Raw genomic sequence first — 15,543 nt, forward strand, 5'->3', positions numbered from 1 at the left:
TCAGGAAACTCGAGAGCCACACAGCAGTTGCTCAGACCTGCAACAGAAAGCGAACGCCCTCTATACTGCCACTTTGATCCCCACTCAGGTCAAGTTCAAGGCTCAGTCCTGACCAGTGTGGCTCTGTTGGGCATCATTTCACAAAGCAAAGGGTTGTCAGTTCAGTTCCCAGTCAGGACACATGCCGGGTTGCAGGTTCTGTCCCTGGTTGGGGCATGTGCGGGAGGCCACCTACCAATGTTTCTTTTCCCTCCCTTCCCCTCTCTCTAAAAATAAATAATTTTTTTTTTAAAAAATCAAGGTTCAGTTGAATGCATCTGGTAGAACCTACATCACCTGTAACCATAGCTACAAGAGAGCCTGGGAAAATGTCTTTGTTTACTTTTCCCACCTCTGCACTCGGGAAGGCACATCGAGACAGTGGTCTGGGGACCTGGCCTCCGTGTCTGCCCGCACTGCAGGCCGTGGGACAGATGAGCACCACGTTCGTGCTTCCCCCGCTCAGCCGAGCCGGGCGGTCTCCGGTGATAGCTGATCAAAGTGCACTGTATGTTCTGGGCAAAACCCAGACCAGCATCCAGATCTCAGGGAAGGGCCTTTAAATCCATGTTTTAGGAGTTCCTCAGGTGGTTCATATCATCAGGCAAGTTTGAGAGCTCCTGAGGAGGGGAGGGAAGACTTTCTATATTCTTGCCACTTAAACCATCAGCAACAGCAGGGAACTTGTTAGAAATGTGGGATCTCAAGCCACACCCAAGGCTTATTAAATGAGACTGCATTTTAACAAGCTCCCCAGGTGGCTTGTGTGCATATTAAGGTTTAAGATGCTCCAGTGTATGAACTATTGATACCTCTTTTTTCTTCACTTGGATGTCAGGTGCAGAGAATTGAGTCGGTCTGACTGATTCATGGCACACTGGGATGATCAGTGCGTGCAGGAACCCCCACATTTTAAGTGTTTCTACTTTTATCCCCTGTATCCACTCCATCCCCTGGCCCCTGTGAGTCATCCAAATGTGTTTCATATGTTTTAAAATCTGCATACACCCTTGTAAAGTAGCATACATTATACCTTCATTATATAAATAATAACCATAATAAGATAACTATCCTCATTTTCTAGACAAGCAGAAGACTTTGGAAAGGTCTGGTAATTTGCTCAAAGCCAAGCAGGGCTCAGAATCAGGCAGGCATGGCTGTGACTCCCAGCCCTACCTTTGGTCATGTGGCCTTATCTGCAAAATGGCCATCACCTCTGCCTTCAGGGTTGTTGCTGGGTCTGGCCAAGTAATGTGTCTTACAAACAGATAGTTGGAGTTTAGTGACTACCAGCTACTATTATTACTGAGGCCACATGGGTAGATAAGCCTGGGGGCTTGTGAAAAGAGGAAGAGAACCTTAGGCTGCCCTCCACTGATGGAAACAAGCATTTGGTACTCAGTGTGCCAGGCTTTTCCTAGTCTTAGTATCTTAGTCATCCCTGACATAACACTGTTAGCAGCATTGGTTGAGGTGCTGGACTTGCCCCCTGGGGGTGGTAGAACTGTGATGGGAACCTGGATCAGCCTGGTTCTAAAGCCAGCACTCTTTTTATGGAACTGTTCTGCCCTATGCGGGTGAGGATCATGGATCCCCGGGACAGAATCCATTCCCGAAGCTGGAGAACCAAGTCAGGTCTTGGATGAGACAGGAACATAACCCCGAGATGGTCTAAGACTCCCCGAACTCAGTCCCGTTTGTGAAGTGTGTGTGTCAGAGCACTTCCACATACCTACGCCCACGGCGCCCAAGTTGGGGGCATCTGAAAGCACCCAGCACAGGACCCACCACACAGAGGAAGAAACAAGCCTGCGAAAGCCCCTCTGTGAGGGTGAGCTCCTGAGCAGATTCCCTGGGCTCCAGAAACGGGCCTGGGCTCAATGCAGGGCTCTACCACCCGATGTCGCTGACCTCTGTAGTAGGACAGGAGCTACTCTCCCCATTGAACGGATGAAAAAGCAGGCCCAGCGCCAGTTAAGTGACTTTCCCAAGGCCATGCAGACCACAGAATTTCTAGCTCCAAGGCTCTCCTACTATAAACAGCCTAAAACAGTTTGGTCCCCAATATGAGTCTCCTTCCCTTCCACCTCCTCTCCCCTCAGCTAGTCTGAGCATTAAGAGGAAGGCGTCATCTAGGTTCAGCACCCTGGTCAGCACCCACCTTCCTTGCAGTGACCAGAGGCAGCCCTTAGGCCAGGTTAGGTCAGAGTGTGTTGCTTCCTAACCCAGAATATCCCACTCCTGGGACGGACAGGCATCCCTATGAGAAGGGGACCTAGCCCTCGGTGTCCTCCGCACTCCTTCAGGTCAGAACCACAGGAGCACAGTTTCATCCTGTGGATTTCTTGGTTCCTAGAACATAAGTGAGAAGCCTGTGAAGAAGACAGGGGTGTGCAGGGTCCCTGAGCCTGGGGACCTTGGGCAAGCCCTGCCCCCCCTTCGGCTTTCCCCACCCATAAAATGGGGCTAAAGATGGGCCCAACTCACTGATGTCCTGCCCGTCTGTGAGATTCCATGGCTCTAAGGGGGCCATGGACCAGACCAAGTTTAGTGCTCCCCACCTGCCCTCCTCCTCTCCCCCACAGAGCTTTCCAACTCATATTTAAACCATGGGCAGCCCACAGCCCAGATCTGTCCATGAGCATGCTCTGGCTGGCCCGCATGTTGTTAAATTTGGTGAGATGCATGATGGCATATTGTTGAGTTTGAGTCCTGACTCCTCTGTTTACCAGCTCTCACCTGTGACCTTGGACAAGTCACTTAACCTGCCTGTTCCTCAGCTTCCTTATCTGTGAACTGGAAGTTGTCATAGCATCTACTCTGCAAGGTCGCTCTGAAGTTTAAATATCCTGGTGGACGTAAAGACCTAAAAGAGTGCCTGGCTCAGAGAGGACACGACTTCATTTAAAAACGTGATGACCTAATGTGTGACGCATGCCTGGTTCTTTGGAATGTAGAAACATGAAGTCTTTTCTTTTTATCTGACTAGCCTCTGTCAAATCCCCCTTTCTCATCCCAGCAGCTAGGGCCCAACCTAGCTGGTCACTCTGGTTTTTAAACGCAGTCCAATTTAAAACTTTCCTGCTCACATCCAGTTCTAAGGTGTCTCCTCTGACCTCTTGAACCCTTGCCCCACTACGGTGGGGTGGGGTGGAGGGAGGAAAATAAACTGTCTTTTCACTGGCCGGGGATGGTGGGGGGAGGTGCTCTTACTCTAATTCATACTGGTGGTGGGGGGGGTTGTGTTTTGGGTCTTTTTGTTTTAGTTGGTTGATTGGTGGGTTTTTTCTCCCTCTTTTTTTTGATGCTGGGGTCTCCAGCAGACGACATCCATGCTTTGGGGAATGGTTAGAGCTTTGTCCCAGACTCTCAGACCGGAGTCTGGGTAGTCAGGGACTCTGTCCAGTCCGCCAGAGGCCCACAGTCCATCTGCTTCTTGAGGTGACATGGGGGCTGCACAGCCACCTCTGCCACCCCAGAGCTCCAGCTCCTCTCCCCTCCCCACACCAACACTCGGAGCCCCAGAACCTACCTCCACAGGCCTCAGAACACTGGGAGGGGATGCAGGCCTGGCCTCCTGCTCCCTGATCGCTAACACCGCCCTCCCTTCAGGCTCACACCGCTGCTCCCATGCACCTCCCACAGCAGAAATACCCAGGTCAGAAACAGACCTCGTCTCCACCTTCACGGCCGCCCCTGAGCTCCAGAGGACACCTTTCAAGCCCTCTTGAGAATACCTTCCTTATATTTTTCATTTCTTCAGGGCTATGTCTCCAAAACTGGCACTCAAATCTTTGTTGAAAGAATGAAGGATCTCAGATGAACAGCACACAGGGCTCCAGCTGGCAGGCAGAGGCTAGCCCGCTTCTCGAGGGCACCCCCATCCCTGTCGTGACTTAGTAAGCCCTGGGCAGGGGAGGAGAGTGGATGTCCGGGCCCAGCAGGTGCCATCTCACTGGACGCTCCCTTGTCCTCAGTGCTCAGCCTGTCATAATCCTCATGCAGTGGCTACCTTTCTCCACCCTTTTACCCACACAAAGGTCCAGATGTCCAGCTGCTTTAGAAAAAGTCAGGAGCTCTGGCAACCCTGAGCTCATCCATCACAGGGCAGCAGCCAGCCGGAGCTGGAGCCGGCGCCCCTTAATCCTGCCCCTGCTGTCCACAGCCACCTGCTTCCTTCGTGAATGTCACCTAGAGGAGTTGTGCTTGGGCCCCTGCTTTCATTTTTTATGGGGGAGGGTGGAGGCTCTCAGGGCGAGAGGCAGATGGCTACCGGTGAGTCAGCAATAGCAGCTCACCTGTGGGTGCCTAGCCCCTGGGAGTGGCTTCAGTAAAAGGAGATATGGACACAGAGAGAGGACAAAAGAGAAGGACAGGGAGAGACTGGAGGAAGAAAAGAACTGGGAGAGGGAGAGGGATGGCCTTTTCTGGATGCCCTTGACCCCACATCAGTATTGGCTCCGATGCCCCACCACCTGGGAAGAGGTTGGCACGGCAGCTGCCTTCTTCCTCTGCCACCCCTGCTCCCCTGGGGCCAGCTTTCCTGCCTGAAGCCCCTCCCACTCACTGACCTTCCCCCTGGCCCAGGAGAGCAGCCGCTGCCACCTCATCCTTGGCAGCTCGGAGGCTGAGAAGGGACAGGCTGCCGAGATGCGTCCTGGAAGTTGGGGTCAGTTCTCTGGCTGCAGCTGGCAACCACAATCCCATGGAATGGCCTCCCCAGTGCCAGTGTCACCCCCACAATGCATTTGGCATCAGAAGAGTCTTCCTGCCACACACATCTGCAAGCAATCATAACGACCGACGGTGAACCTCGGCACGTACCAGGCCCTGCGCTACGTGCTGTACTGGCATGAACTCGAGTCCTCGTAACAACCCTGTGAGTTGAGGACAGTCGTCCCCAGTCTACAGGTGACGAAATGCAACCCCCCACGACGATGCCCCTGCCTCTCAGCACTCCTCGTCTTAATGCTCCAGCACAGAACCCTCGGGCCCCCCTCTCAGCCTGCTTCTCCCCAGCACACACCAGGCTGTCTTATGCCCCTGAGCCTCTGCTTATGCTGTTCCTCTGCCTGGAATACCCTTCCTGCTCCCCAGTTCCCCACATCGGATACTGCCTCGCTGTTTAAGATTCCTGTTAGACGGCATCCCTTCCCCGAAAGCCTTTTCTGACCCCAACTCAATCAGATAATCCTGTACCTCCTCTGTGCCCCCCAGCATACACACAGCCTACCTGGCCCTGTCCTATTTCCCTAGATGGTCTGTGACCAGCTCCCAGGTGGGGGCCATGAGTCCCGTGGTGCCACGCCCAGGGAAAAACGCAGGTTAGGTGTGAGCGAATGGACGAGTGAACGTGAACAGCTAACGTTACTGAGGGATTATGAAGTGCCAGGCACCATGCCAAGTGCTTTACAGGCATCATCGCATTTACTGCTCACCACTCCTGAGGAAGGTGCTGTTCTTAGCACCCCTGTTTCATAGGTGAGGAGACAGAGGCTCAGGTGCATTCAGCATCCACCAAGCATCCAGGTAATCAGATTCGGAGCCGGCGCCTTTGCACTGTTATCTGGTGGACCATCCCCAGTGGAACCCCTCCGTCAGGGCCCTGCCCCCAGACCTGAGATTGAGCAGGGAGAAAGCTCAGAAGTGCCGCGCCTCCTAGGAGGAAGGCGATGGTCCTGCCACCCTCTGCACCATTCAGCTGTCCTGGGCCCTCCCATCTGCTCGTGGACAGCCCGGCCCAAGAAGAAGAGTGATGTGGGGAAGGGTGGTCAGGCCCAAGACAAAAAGATACATCATGTCCAGGCGTGCTACCATGCTACTGCCTGTAGCCAGGCTCTGGCCACTGGGGCGTTGGGTTTTGTCAAAGGAGGGGAATGGGACCTTGGAGGGGAGCCTCTTGACTAAGCCCTACCCGATTCCACTACACTCTGTCCCTGAAGATTCCCAGTGCCTGACCAGTAAATTCTAACATACTTTCACTGACAAGGAGCGCCCTGCCACTCCAACGCGGGCAAGATCCCGGCAAGCTTCTCCTTCCCCTAGCTGAAATTTCCTTCCTCGGGGACACCAAGGAGAGCCCACTCTCTGCCAGAGAAACCAACAAGCTCAGCTGGAGGGCACCTCCTTGGCTTTGTCAGTTACACTGACACCCCACTTTCCTCCCAGATGGAACCCACAGACAGAAATCCGCCTCCTGTGGCTGCTTCATGATGCCTCCCTTCTTCCAGAGCTCTTCCTCGTGCCCACCCCCCCCCCAGAGCTCTCCAGACACAGGATAACATGCCCTTAACTTTGAAAACCCTCTGCCTGCGTCTCCTGATTCCCTCTGTCCCCAGAGAAGGCAGAGTGGGAAAGACCAGAGAGGTGGAATGATTTGCCCAAAGGTTCACAGGGAAGGGGTGACCTGAAGGACCTCACTCACCTAGTTCCCAGCCCAGAACCACACAGAGTTCGAGGTGGAGAACGCTCCCTGGACATCTCTCCCCTTCCACCCAAGTGAGGCAGCAGGGAAGAATCAGAGATGCCAGCTCAGCGTGGGGAGGGCAAACGGCTGCTGTGAGGTTAGCGTCCTGGGAACTGTGAGACCTGGGGCTTCCGGAGACAGAAAATGTTACCAATGACCCAGAGGTTGCCGACTTGCAGCTGCTTCGAGAGCATGTGTCCTTGGCTTTGGGGTTGGGTCAGAGGGCCATGTGTGTGTGCACAAGGCGTGTGCTTGTGAGCATGTACGCATGCACAGGGGTGTGCTCCTGCATGCATGCATGCATGTGTGGGTGTGTACATACAAGGAAGAGGACATTTGAAAGAGCATCTCAGAGAAGGGAATGCGCTTCCCCACGGAAGGGAGCAGTGGTGGGGGAGCCTCGGGCAGCAGGTGTTCTCAGCCCGGAGCGCACAGGCCGCCTCCGAGGTGAGCAGGTGTGATGATGGAGCCTGGGTTGTTGCGGTCCAGGCCTGGGCTCTCCAGGGCAGCGAGTGAGGGAGAACCAGGCTGGTGTATCTCACGGGCTCCTACGCCCCGCAGATTGTCCCCAAGACCAGCTGGAACCTGGCTACGTCTGGACAAGGCCGGGAGTTGGGGTCTTCTGCCATCAGGGAGACCCCCCACCTCGCCCACAGCCAGTGGCACCAAGGCCCTGGAGGAGGAAGGCAAGGACACTAGTGTGGCTGGTGTGGAGCGAGCCAAGGGGCAAGGGTGGGAAACAAGGTCAGGGAGACCCAGGGGCCGTATTGCTAAGGGCTTTATAGGCCACCGTGAGGGGTTGACCCAGGCATGGGGGGACCCAAAATCCACACAATTTAGAGGGACACCCATTTTGTAAAAATCAAAGTTACAAATAAAAACTTGACGCAAGGCCTTGGGAGGGGCCAAGGCAGGTGAGGGGGCCTGCACTGTAAACCCCCCTCTGGCCAGGGCAAGAATTTTTGCTTCTGCCTGGAGGGAGGGGGAGCCCTCGGAGGGCACCGAGCAGAGCAGCGACCTGCCCCACTTAGCCCTTTAAGAGGACTCGCCTGGCCGCAGAGTGGAGGATGGACTGGGGGCAGAGGGCGGGCGGTGGTCAGATTTCCAAGACAGAACCGAGATCTGCTGATGGGTGGGATGCCAGGTGTGAGAGAAGAAAGGCAGACGGCTGACCTGAGGCTGGAGGCCTAGTCCGGGTGTCTCCAGCTGAGTGGGGGAAGGGGAGCCGTCCTTGACACTGACCTCATTCCATGCAGGTCTCTATCTCACCTCTGGCACCGCAGGCCGGCCCTGAGCCCGAGCTTCCACTCCTCTCCACAACCCAGAGAGGTGGAGTAACCTGCCTAATGTCACACAGCCAGTAAGTAGCACAGCCTGAATTGGAACCAGGGTTCTCCCAACTCTCAAGTTGATCTCTGCTCTAATATACTAGGAGAAGCAAGATTTGGGGACCCTCGTAGCACGTCTGGTGGAAAAGTCAGTTCCTGGAGGTGAAGCACGTCCCAGAGACCAGAGGGTCCTGTGGGACCACCCCACACCTACACCCATAAAAGACCTGCAAAGAAAGTTCTCCATACCCTACGCCACTCTCTTCCCTGACTCCTCCCTCACCCCGTTTCTCACCTGCTGACGGGGATTCCAGCTGCAATCCTGGGGAAATGCTTTTGGCAACTCCTAGTTTTCTCTATTCACTAGCAAGGGAATGACTGCCTCCATCCACTGTGCCCATTTTCTAGAGGAGTTTCTGTGTTAGGATGCAGAGTGGGCTTCTCTGACTTAGCGAAAACCTGGGACTTGATCTCCTGATTTAGTCCCTAAATACAGTTCATTGCATTTAAACTATAGGAATTGATGGTCCTAGATGCATCCACCCAACAGATTTAGTTTTCAAAGGAGTCCCCCACCACCACAGTAATCCAGATGGCTTGGGTGGATACTTTTATTATCATTATGAATTTGAAGGGCCTCAGCTCATCGTCTGGGATGTGCGATTCCGCTGTGGCTCCCCTGGAGCGGCCCGTGCCACTCCCTGCACCTGCTCCCCGTTCGGAGCCCGTGAGAAACTGATGCCGCAGCGGAAGCCCTGACTTGTGACTCTTTTGCTATCTTGAAGCTTTGCTCTTTCCAAACCACATCCCTTGGACCTCAGGAACAGCACCTGGCGGGCCAAGTCGGACAGCCCTCGTCCCCTCCAGCCCTCCCCCAGCCCTGTGCTTCTGGTAAAACCTGCAGCAGGAGCAGACATTCGATCGGTCCTAGGAGCTGCGGTGGTGCACTGCCCAGATGTTTCGCTCACCAGACAGAAGGCTCAGGTTACAGCTCGGACGGGGGCTGTTCCAGCCTACACACCCCATGCCCACCCGCCCCTCCAACCCCAACGGACAGTCAGGATCCACGGCCCACGAGGCCCGCTGAGGTGGAGTGAGTAGGACCTGCACGGAGTCGGGGGCTCACGGAAATGACTCCTTTAGGGTCTAGAAGGCTTGTACTCTCAATGCCTTCTAGGGCCATTCAGAGTGGACGATGTGTCCCCCAGTCCTCAGACACCTGTATCTCCTTGCCCCCTAGAACCCACTTTCTCTCCCTGCCAGAAGTTTAAAAAGAGTCTGGATGGAGCCTGGAAACTCCCCAACAGAAACAGAACATACCGCAATCAATGTGGCTGGAGTCTCCAGGCCCCCCAAATGTGCCTGATTTCTCCCCACATATTCTGGAACTGCACTTTGTTGCAAAGAATGGGGGAGGAGACATTACAAATTCAGAACAAAAAACAAAAAAACATTTGTTTTTTCTGCCATCAGAAGAAAGTCAGGCACAAGAGACACACTCCGGAGGAGGGGTGAGGGTGCAGGCCCACGCCGCATCCACAGAAACACAACACAGCCCTCGCCCCTCCTGGTGTAAAAGACCCCTCTTGTTACGGGAGTTGCTGAAAACTGTGCACTTGACTTTGTGAAATGTGTGCTAAGACCTAGTCACTGCAGGAAATTTCACCCCAAGACCAAAATCTTGAATTTTGGATTTAACCCGGCATCACCGGGAGACCTAGGGAACTCCAGCAGGAGTGCCAGCTGCCAGCTGTCTGACACTGGCGGCCACCGAGGCCAGGCCGGGTTATGGCACGGAGAATGGTGAGCTCCTGCCAGACACCCTTCTCCCCTCAAAAAGGTGGCCAGAAGCAGATACTGGGCACCCATTCCCAGGGCTGACCTGGAGAGCCCAAGGGACGGTCCAGTACAACCCTCACTTTTAGTCAGGGGGACTGGCCCGGAGAGGGGATGGTCACCCCGGTGCTGACTACTTCCCTCATGGTGAAGCTATCCCCCACTTTAGATGGTCAGGGCCGAAAGGGACTCCTCCAAAGGCACCTAACACCCATCCTTTGCTGATGAGGACTCCAGAGATCCCAGAATTCCCCGAGGCATAAAGAAGAGGATGGGCAGCCTTTCAAACTGCTCTCAGTGCTGAGAATTGCGAAGAAACCTCATCCTCCAAGGGCAGCAGTTACCGATCTTCTGTGTTTTTAGCAGTGGAAGCCACCCTCCAAACAAAACCTTATGCAAAACCTGAAGCTACAAAACAGACCAGGGGGCTGCCCTGCATGGTGGAGCCTGAGCCAGGCCCCCGACTCCCCTTCCAGCACTTAAGACTCTTTCCCCAGGGCCCTGTGTGGAGCTCAGTCTAAAACCCGTGGCCTTTGGGGCTTGCAGCCCTGGAGCTGAAGCAGCTAGATCAGGCGGGCTCTTATTTAAGACCCCTGCAGGGTGTGGCTGGTCTCTGAGACCTGGACCACTTCGTTCTCCACCAGGCCCTGGCCCCCGTCCCCATTGAGCTGTCTCATGCGCAGGTTAATGGAGCCGTATGTCTTCCTGGAGCCCCTGCCGGGGACGAAGGTCGGCCGGCGGTAGAGCTCGCCCTTGCACAGGGAGATCATCAACAGCACCGACAAGAGCATGCCGCCCACTGTGAGCAGCCCCAGGCCCGCGATGATGCACTTGTCCAGGTGGGACCCCAGGCGGGCGTAGTACATCTCCAGTCGCTCCATCTCCCGCGCCGTCACGGAGTCCGGGTTGATGCGGGCCTCACGGGGAATGGCGTATGCTGTCACCACCAGGAGGATCCCACTCACCAGGAAAACCAGAGCAGAAACGAAGCCATAATCCACCGGGCGGCTCACGGGCTCCAGGCCTGGCCCCTCTTCCGAATGCAGGGACAGATCATCCCGCTGGGATCGGGGCCTTGAGGGGACACCCCCGGGGGGGCTGGGAGAGCTGCCCAGTCTGATGACCCCCGGGTTCTGGAAATGGGTCTCATGCTCCTCTGAGGAGAAGCAGGCATTCTCCACACCCTCCCTGGATGGGGCCCCAAGGCCTAGAGGAGCTGGTCTCCTTGGGGTCTGCGGACCGTTGCTCAGTGTCTTCAGTTCCAGCCCAGGGGGGGATGCCATTGGGAAGGAGGGCCCCAGCTCATCCCTTGGCCCCTTGGCAGCTGGAAGAGAAAACAGAACGTCAGTCGAATGTAGTGAACTTCTCCCAAGGCCCTGCTGGTGTTGGACAGCACACAGGCCCCGAGCGGTGTGCAGACGAGTCAGGCACTGCTCCCACCCAGGGGAGCCCGCCAGACAGAGGGGGAGGTGGGGAAGAGCACACAGACAGCAGTGTGAGCCAATCCGTGCCAGGATCCTGCACCACCACTGGCGGGCATGTGGCTTTGGGCCATTCGCATATCCCCTCTGGGCCTCAGTTTCCCCATCTACTAAATGGCATTACTGCTACCACTTCCCACGTAATGGGCTGATGTTGAGATTGAGATGAACCGCATAAAGAACTCATAACAGTAAGTGCTCAGAAAGTACCAGCAATGAGTTATTATTATGATGGAGGGAACTTAAACACAGTAGGTATCAGGTTCAAGTCCCAGCTTTACCACTTGAGCTTCGGCAAGTGATGTGACCGCTCCACAGTCGATTTTCTTATCTGTTAAATGGGAATAAGCAAAATGCCTCCCTCGTTGGGATAATGTGAGGATTTCATAAAACAATGCATGGAAGGCCCCAGCCAGTTCAAGTAATGCACACTCTTGTGACGCCGTGAGGATGGCTGTGAGCGGGGAGGGGTCGGGGTGGTGGAGGTGGCATGGGAACGAAGAGGAGACAGTCCGGGAAGGTTCTGGGAGGTGGTGGCATTTGAACCAGATCTGAGGCGGTGAGTGGGAACCCAGCAGTTAGAGTGGACGCAGGCATTCTGGACAGGGGGACCAGGTACCTCAGAGGTCACCTGGGACAGACTCTCAAAGGACTTGACAGCCAGGCCAAGGAGCCAGGGAGGTGAGTGTTGGGGCAGGGAGTGCCGGCTGCCACCTAATCTCAGAACGCTCTCTCTGGCTGCTGTGAGGAGGCCAGGCGTCCGGGGAGGAAGCTGATGAGGTCAGGGCGACGTGGATGGAGACTGGGAGGAAGGAGAGTATTTGAGAGCCAAACTGAGGTCAAGTCAAATGCCTTCATGTATATAAGAAGATGGGGGGGAGGGGGCGGTGGAGGAAGGCGAACCTGGATGAGGACTGCAGAAGGGGAGATGGGATGGGAGGGTACCAATTCATAGCCCATGTGCCACCTTTGGCTCACAGAAGTCTGTTTCTGATCTGTTCATTTGTTTTTGGTTACACACACACACACACACCCCAAATATATATAACCAAAGTGCAATATATATATTACACTTTAAGCTTTGCATTCCTGGCTTCTCTTACAAAATGGAGGCACCTCGCCCTGCCCCCCCTCCCCCGCAGGCCCTGTCCCTACAACAACACTCAGCTGGACCTGACGATGGAGTCCTGCCACGGGCAGGTCCGGCGCTGTCCCCCACAGGTCCCACCTCAGCCCCTTCCCTCCCTGGCATGTCAAGTACCTCGTCTGGCAGCGGAACTCCTGTGTTCCCGTGCACACCCATGTCCTGGGAGCATGCACACCCAGGGCCCTGGCACACAGATCCAAGCCCCACTCTGTGCAGAGAACCCCCAGGTGCAGAGTGGCCACACGCTGTTGTGTCTACACACACACGCACACATGATTCTCCATATTTCTCTACACCCTCATGCCTGAATTTATTCTCTAGTGCATCGTAGTTCCTTGCAGTGTGTGTGTGTGTGTGTGTGTGTGTGTGTGTGTGTGTGTATGAGAGAGAGAGAGAGAGAGAGAGAGAATATGAGTAAATTAATGAGGGGGAAAATTAATGAAATGAATGAATGGAATTCAAAGAACCTCGGTGCAGGAAGGCACGTATTTTGATCTTTGTGATCTTTTTGCCAGCACGGACTTGCACTGGACACCTCCTCTTAGCACACACTGGGACTTTCATCTGAGTACAAAGCCCGTTTCCACTTCCAACCCATCTCTACCACCACATCCCTCTTTCCCGAGTTCCAATTTAATAAATGTTTACTAAGCACCCACACTCCCTGTTGCACCCTAGAGCGGGGACTTCCTCGGGAATATCTCCTATAACCCTCGCCAGCCCAGAGAGCAGGAATTACTATCTCCATTTGACAAAACTCGGCCAGGGCCCTCTGGTGTGCATGTGGGTACACGAAGGTGAATGCAGGTTCCCTAAGGACTGTGACCACCTCCCAGCCTGCAAACCCACCCACTCCTGCATTAGGGGCATCGCTCCACCCTCCCTCCAGCCCTCACTCTAGACTCTACTTTATCCCACTGTTTGATGCCACTGTGAGCAGCTTGAGGGCAGGGATATGTGTGAACTCCATCCGGGTCCCCAGCCCCCTGCACTGGGCTTGGATCACAGGCAGCCCCCAGGAGTGGCTTGGCAACTCGCCCTGGCAGCCCTGGCAGACAAGCACTCCCACTCAAGGGGTGGGGGAGGCTGACTCAAGACCAGACCCTTCGGGGGCTGCTCCCACTCCCAGTAAATCAAAGGGAGAGCTATGTGTTTGACTTTTTCTACTTTTGGCACCAAAAGCATTTTCCTGTCCAGCCCCTAACAGGGACTGGCAGTGACAGCTCCTGCCCATGGGTGTCCAGATGTGCCCACCCCCACACCCCACGCCACCCCCAGGTTTGCAGCACTCTCCAGAGAATGCAGCTCCTAGAGTGGCCCGGGAACCCCCTGCCCAGTTCCACATGCTGAGCCTCGGTATTCCCAAGGAAACCAGGGCACCCAAATTCTGGCAGTGGGGCTCTCCTTCACCAGCAGGAACCCAAAACTTTTTCCTTAGGATGCCAGAGTAAGGAAGAGCGCAGAGAGAAAGGAGACTCCCTCTCACCCAGGGTTGCCTTGTCTCACACACAGGTTCAGAGATATCCACAGTTACACAGGCATGCCCAGTCACTTACCCAAAACATAAGGAGATACAAAGTGACAAAGATGCTGGAGTCCACGCTCACACCCTGAGACTGTACCCGTGACACCACAATTTCACCTGCAGTTCAACAGGATCTGAAAGGCACACGTCAGTTCTACATTGCCTCCCCCCCAGGGGTCGTTTCCACATGCAGCACCCACAGACATAGGAAGCCACGCAGCGTGACTGCAGATTAGCGGACCACACTGATACCCACACCCAGAAGGGACAGAGTTGGTTACACAAACACACACACAGTTAACTGCCCCTAGGACTGCGAAGATCTAAGCCAGACCAACCAAGTGCCACCAGGGCCCAGCACCTCACCCACCAGCGCGCACTAAGCACTAGCACGCGGAAAGACAGAAACACGGCGGGCGTGGGTGAAGCTTCACAGAACCCCACCGGCAGATATACGCACGAGTTGTACACAAAGCCTTGGGGCGCGCACACACGCATACGCAGGTCCACGCTGTTACACCCAAAGTTCCGCGCAGGAAGCGCCAACACCCGGCTGCCCACCGCACCCGCGCGCCAGCCTGCCCGCTGCTCACACCCCCTGGTTCTGCCCTTGACCACAAACGCGGCCGGGCCGGGTCAGGCTGGACCGAGCCAGGCGACGCCGGTAGCTAGGTGGTCAGGCGGCCCTGAGAGGCCAGGCTCCGCGAGGACCGGCGTGCGCCCTGGTCCCCTCGCCGCGTGTCCTTCGGCCGGGCCGCGAGGTCAGACTAGCTCTCCGTGGTAGCCCCTCCCCGCCTCCGGCCTCCGCCTCCCGCCACCCCCGCAGTCCCCTCTCCTCGTGGGTACCTGTGCCGGGCCTCCCTCCCGGCCTCCCCACACGGGCAGCTCCGCGCCGGGAGGCCGGCGGACCAGGGCGAGGGCACGTCCTCACCGGCGCCCACCCGCTTCCCTGCAGCCGGCGCCCGCCCGCCGGTGTCTCAGCTGCGGCGCAGCCCGGGAGGGCGCGGGCCCGGCCGCCACCGCCTCTCCTTCCCCAGCTCCCGCCCCCTTCCCGGCCCCGCGCAGAGCCGCTGCCGAGGCGCACGTACCTGCTGGAGCCGCGCGGGGCTACACGGCGTCGGCCGGGGCCGCTGGGGGGCTCCGGGGAGGAGGGACGAGGAAAGGGGCGGGAGCCGGGGATCGCGGAGCGCGGCGGACCGAGCTCCGCCCGCAGCCAGCGAGGACGCCCGGAGAGTTAGCGTGGGGAGGGACTGGGAGGCGGGTAACAGACTGGGGTAAGGGTGGGGGGCCATAGCTCCATCCTTCTCCCTCTCTCTTAGGGCTGATCTGCGGGCTAGGGAAACTGAAGCTTCGAGCGCGAGTTGCCCTGGCCCAAGGGCGAGGCGTTGGGGAGTGTGTGCTGAAGAAGACCCCTCCCACGCTGCCTGCTGGTCTCCTCCGTGGGAGAGTCCGGACTGCAACAAGCTCTGACGCCGCCTTCCCGCCCTAGCCCTCCCCGCTCTCGCCCTACACACATGGCCCCCAGGTACGTCCCAGGTCCATAGGTCCGGACGGTCTTCTAGGACTCGAGAGGTTCCGTAGCTCAAGGGCGCCACCTGAAGGCTGAACGAAAGCCTTTGACGAACGCCCCCTATTCGCCAGCCCCACCCCCACCTTCTCCTCCGCTCTTCTTTCTCAGTGGGACAGCTAGTGCACAGCCTAAGAAAAGTGCTCTCTTGGTC

At 56.3% G+C, this 15,543-nt stretch overlaps 1 protein-coding gene across 5 annotated transcripts; it reads right to left on the reverse strand.

Moving 5' to 3' along the window:
* Nucleotides 1-8,889: 8,889 nt before the first annotated feature.
* TMEM74B (transmembrane protein 74B) lies at nt 8,890-15,281 on the reverse strand. 5 transcript variants are annotated; one of them, XM_045833229.1, is made up of 3 exons: nt 14,911-14,967; nt 13,854-13,956; nt 8,890-10,993 (listed from the first exon to the last, which is right to left on the reverse strand). In XM_045833229.1, the coding sequence occupies exon 3, from the start codon at nt 10,950-10,952 to the stop codon at nt 10,254-10,256; it is 699 nt and encodes a 232-aa protein (XP_045689185.1). In that variant the 5' UTR covers nt 10,953-10,993; nt 13,854-13,956; nt 14,911-14,967; the 3' UTR covers nt 8,890-10,253. The 5 variants fall into 5 exon arrangements, with proteins under 5 accessions (XP_045689185.1, XP_045689186.1, XP_045689184.1 ...); XM_045833230.1 differs by lacking the exon at nt 14,911-14,967 and adding an exon at nt 14,669-14,756; XM_045833228.1 differs by lacking the exon at nt 14,911-14,967 and adding an exon at nt 14,389-14,518.
* Nucleotides 15,282-15,543: the final 262 nt, after the last annotated feature.

The sequence above is a fragment of the Phyllostomus hastatus genome, unplaced genomic scaffold (assembly GCF_019186645.2).
Source record: "Phyllostomus hastatus isolate PE091 unplaced genomic scaffold, TTU_PhHast_1.1 phas_contig_17, whole genome shotgun sequence".
Lineage (NCBI taxonomy): Eukaryota > Metazoa > Chordata > Mammalia > Chiroptera > Phyllostomidae > Phyllostomus > Phyllostomus hastatus.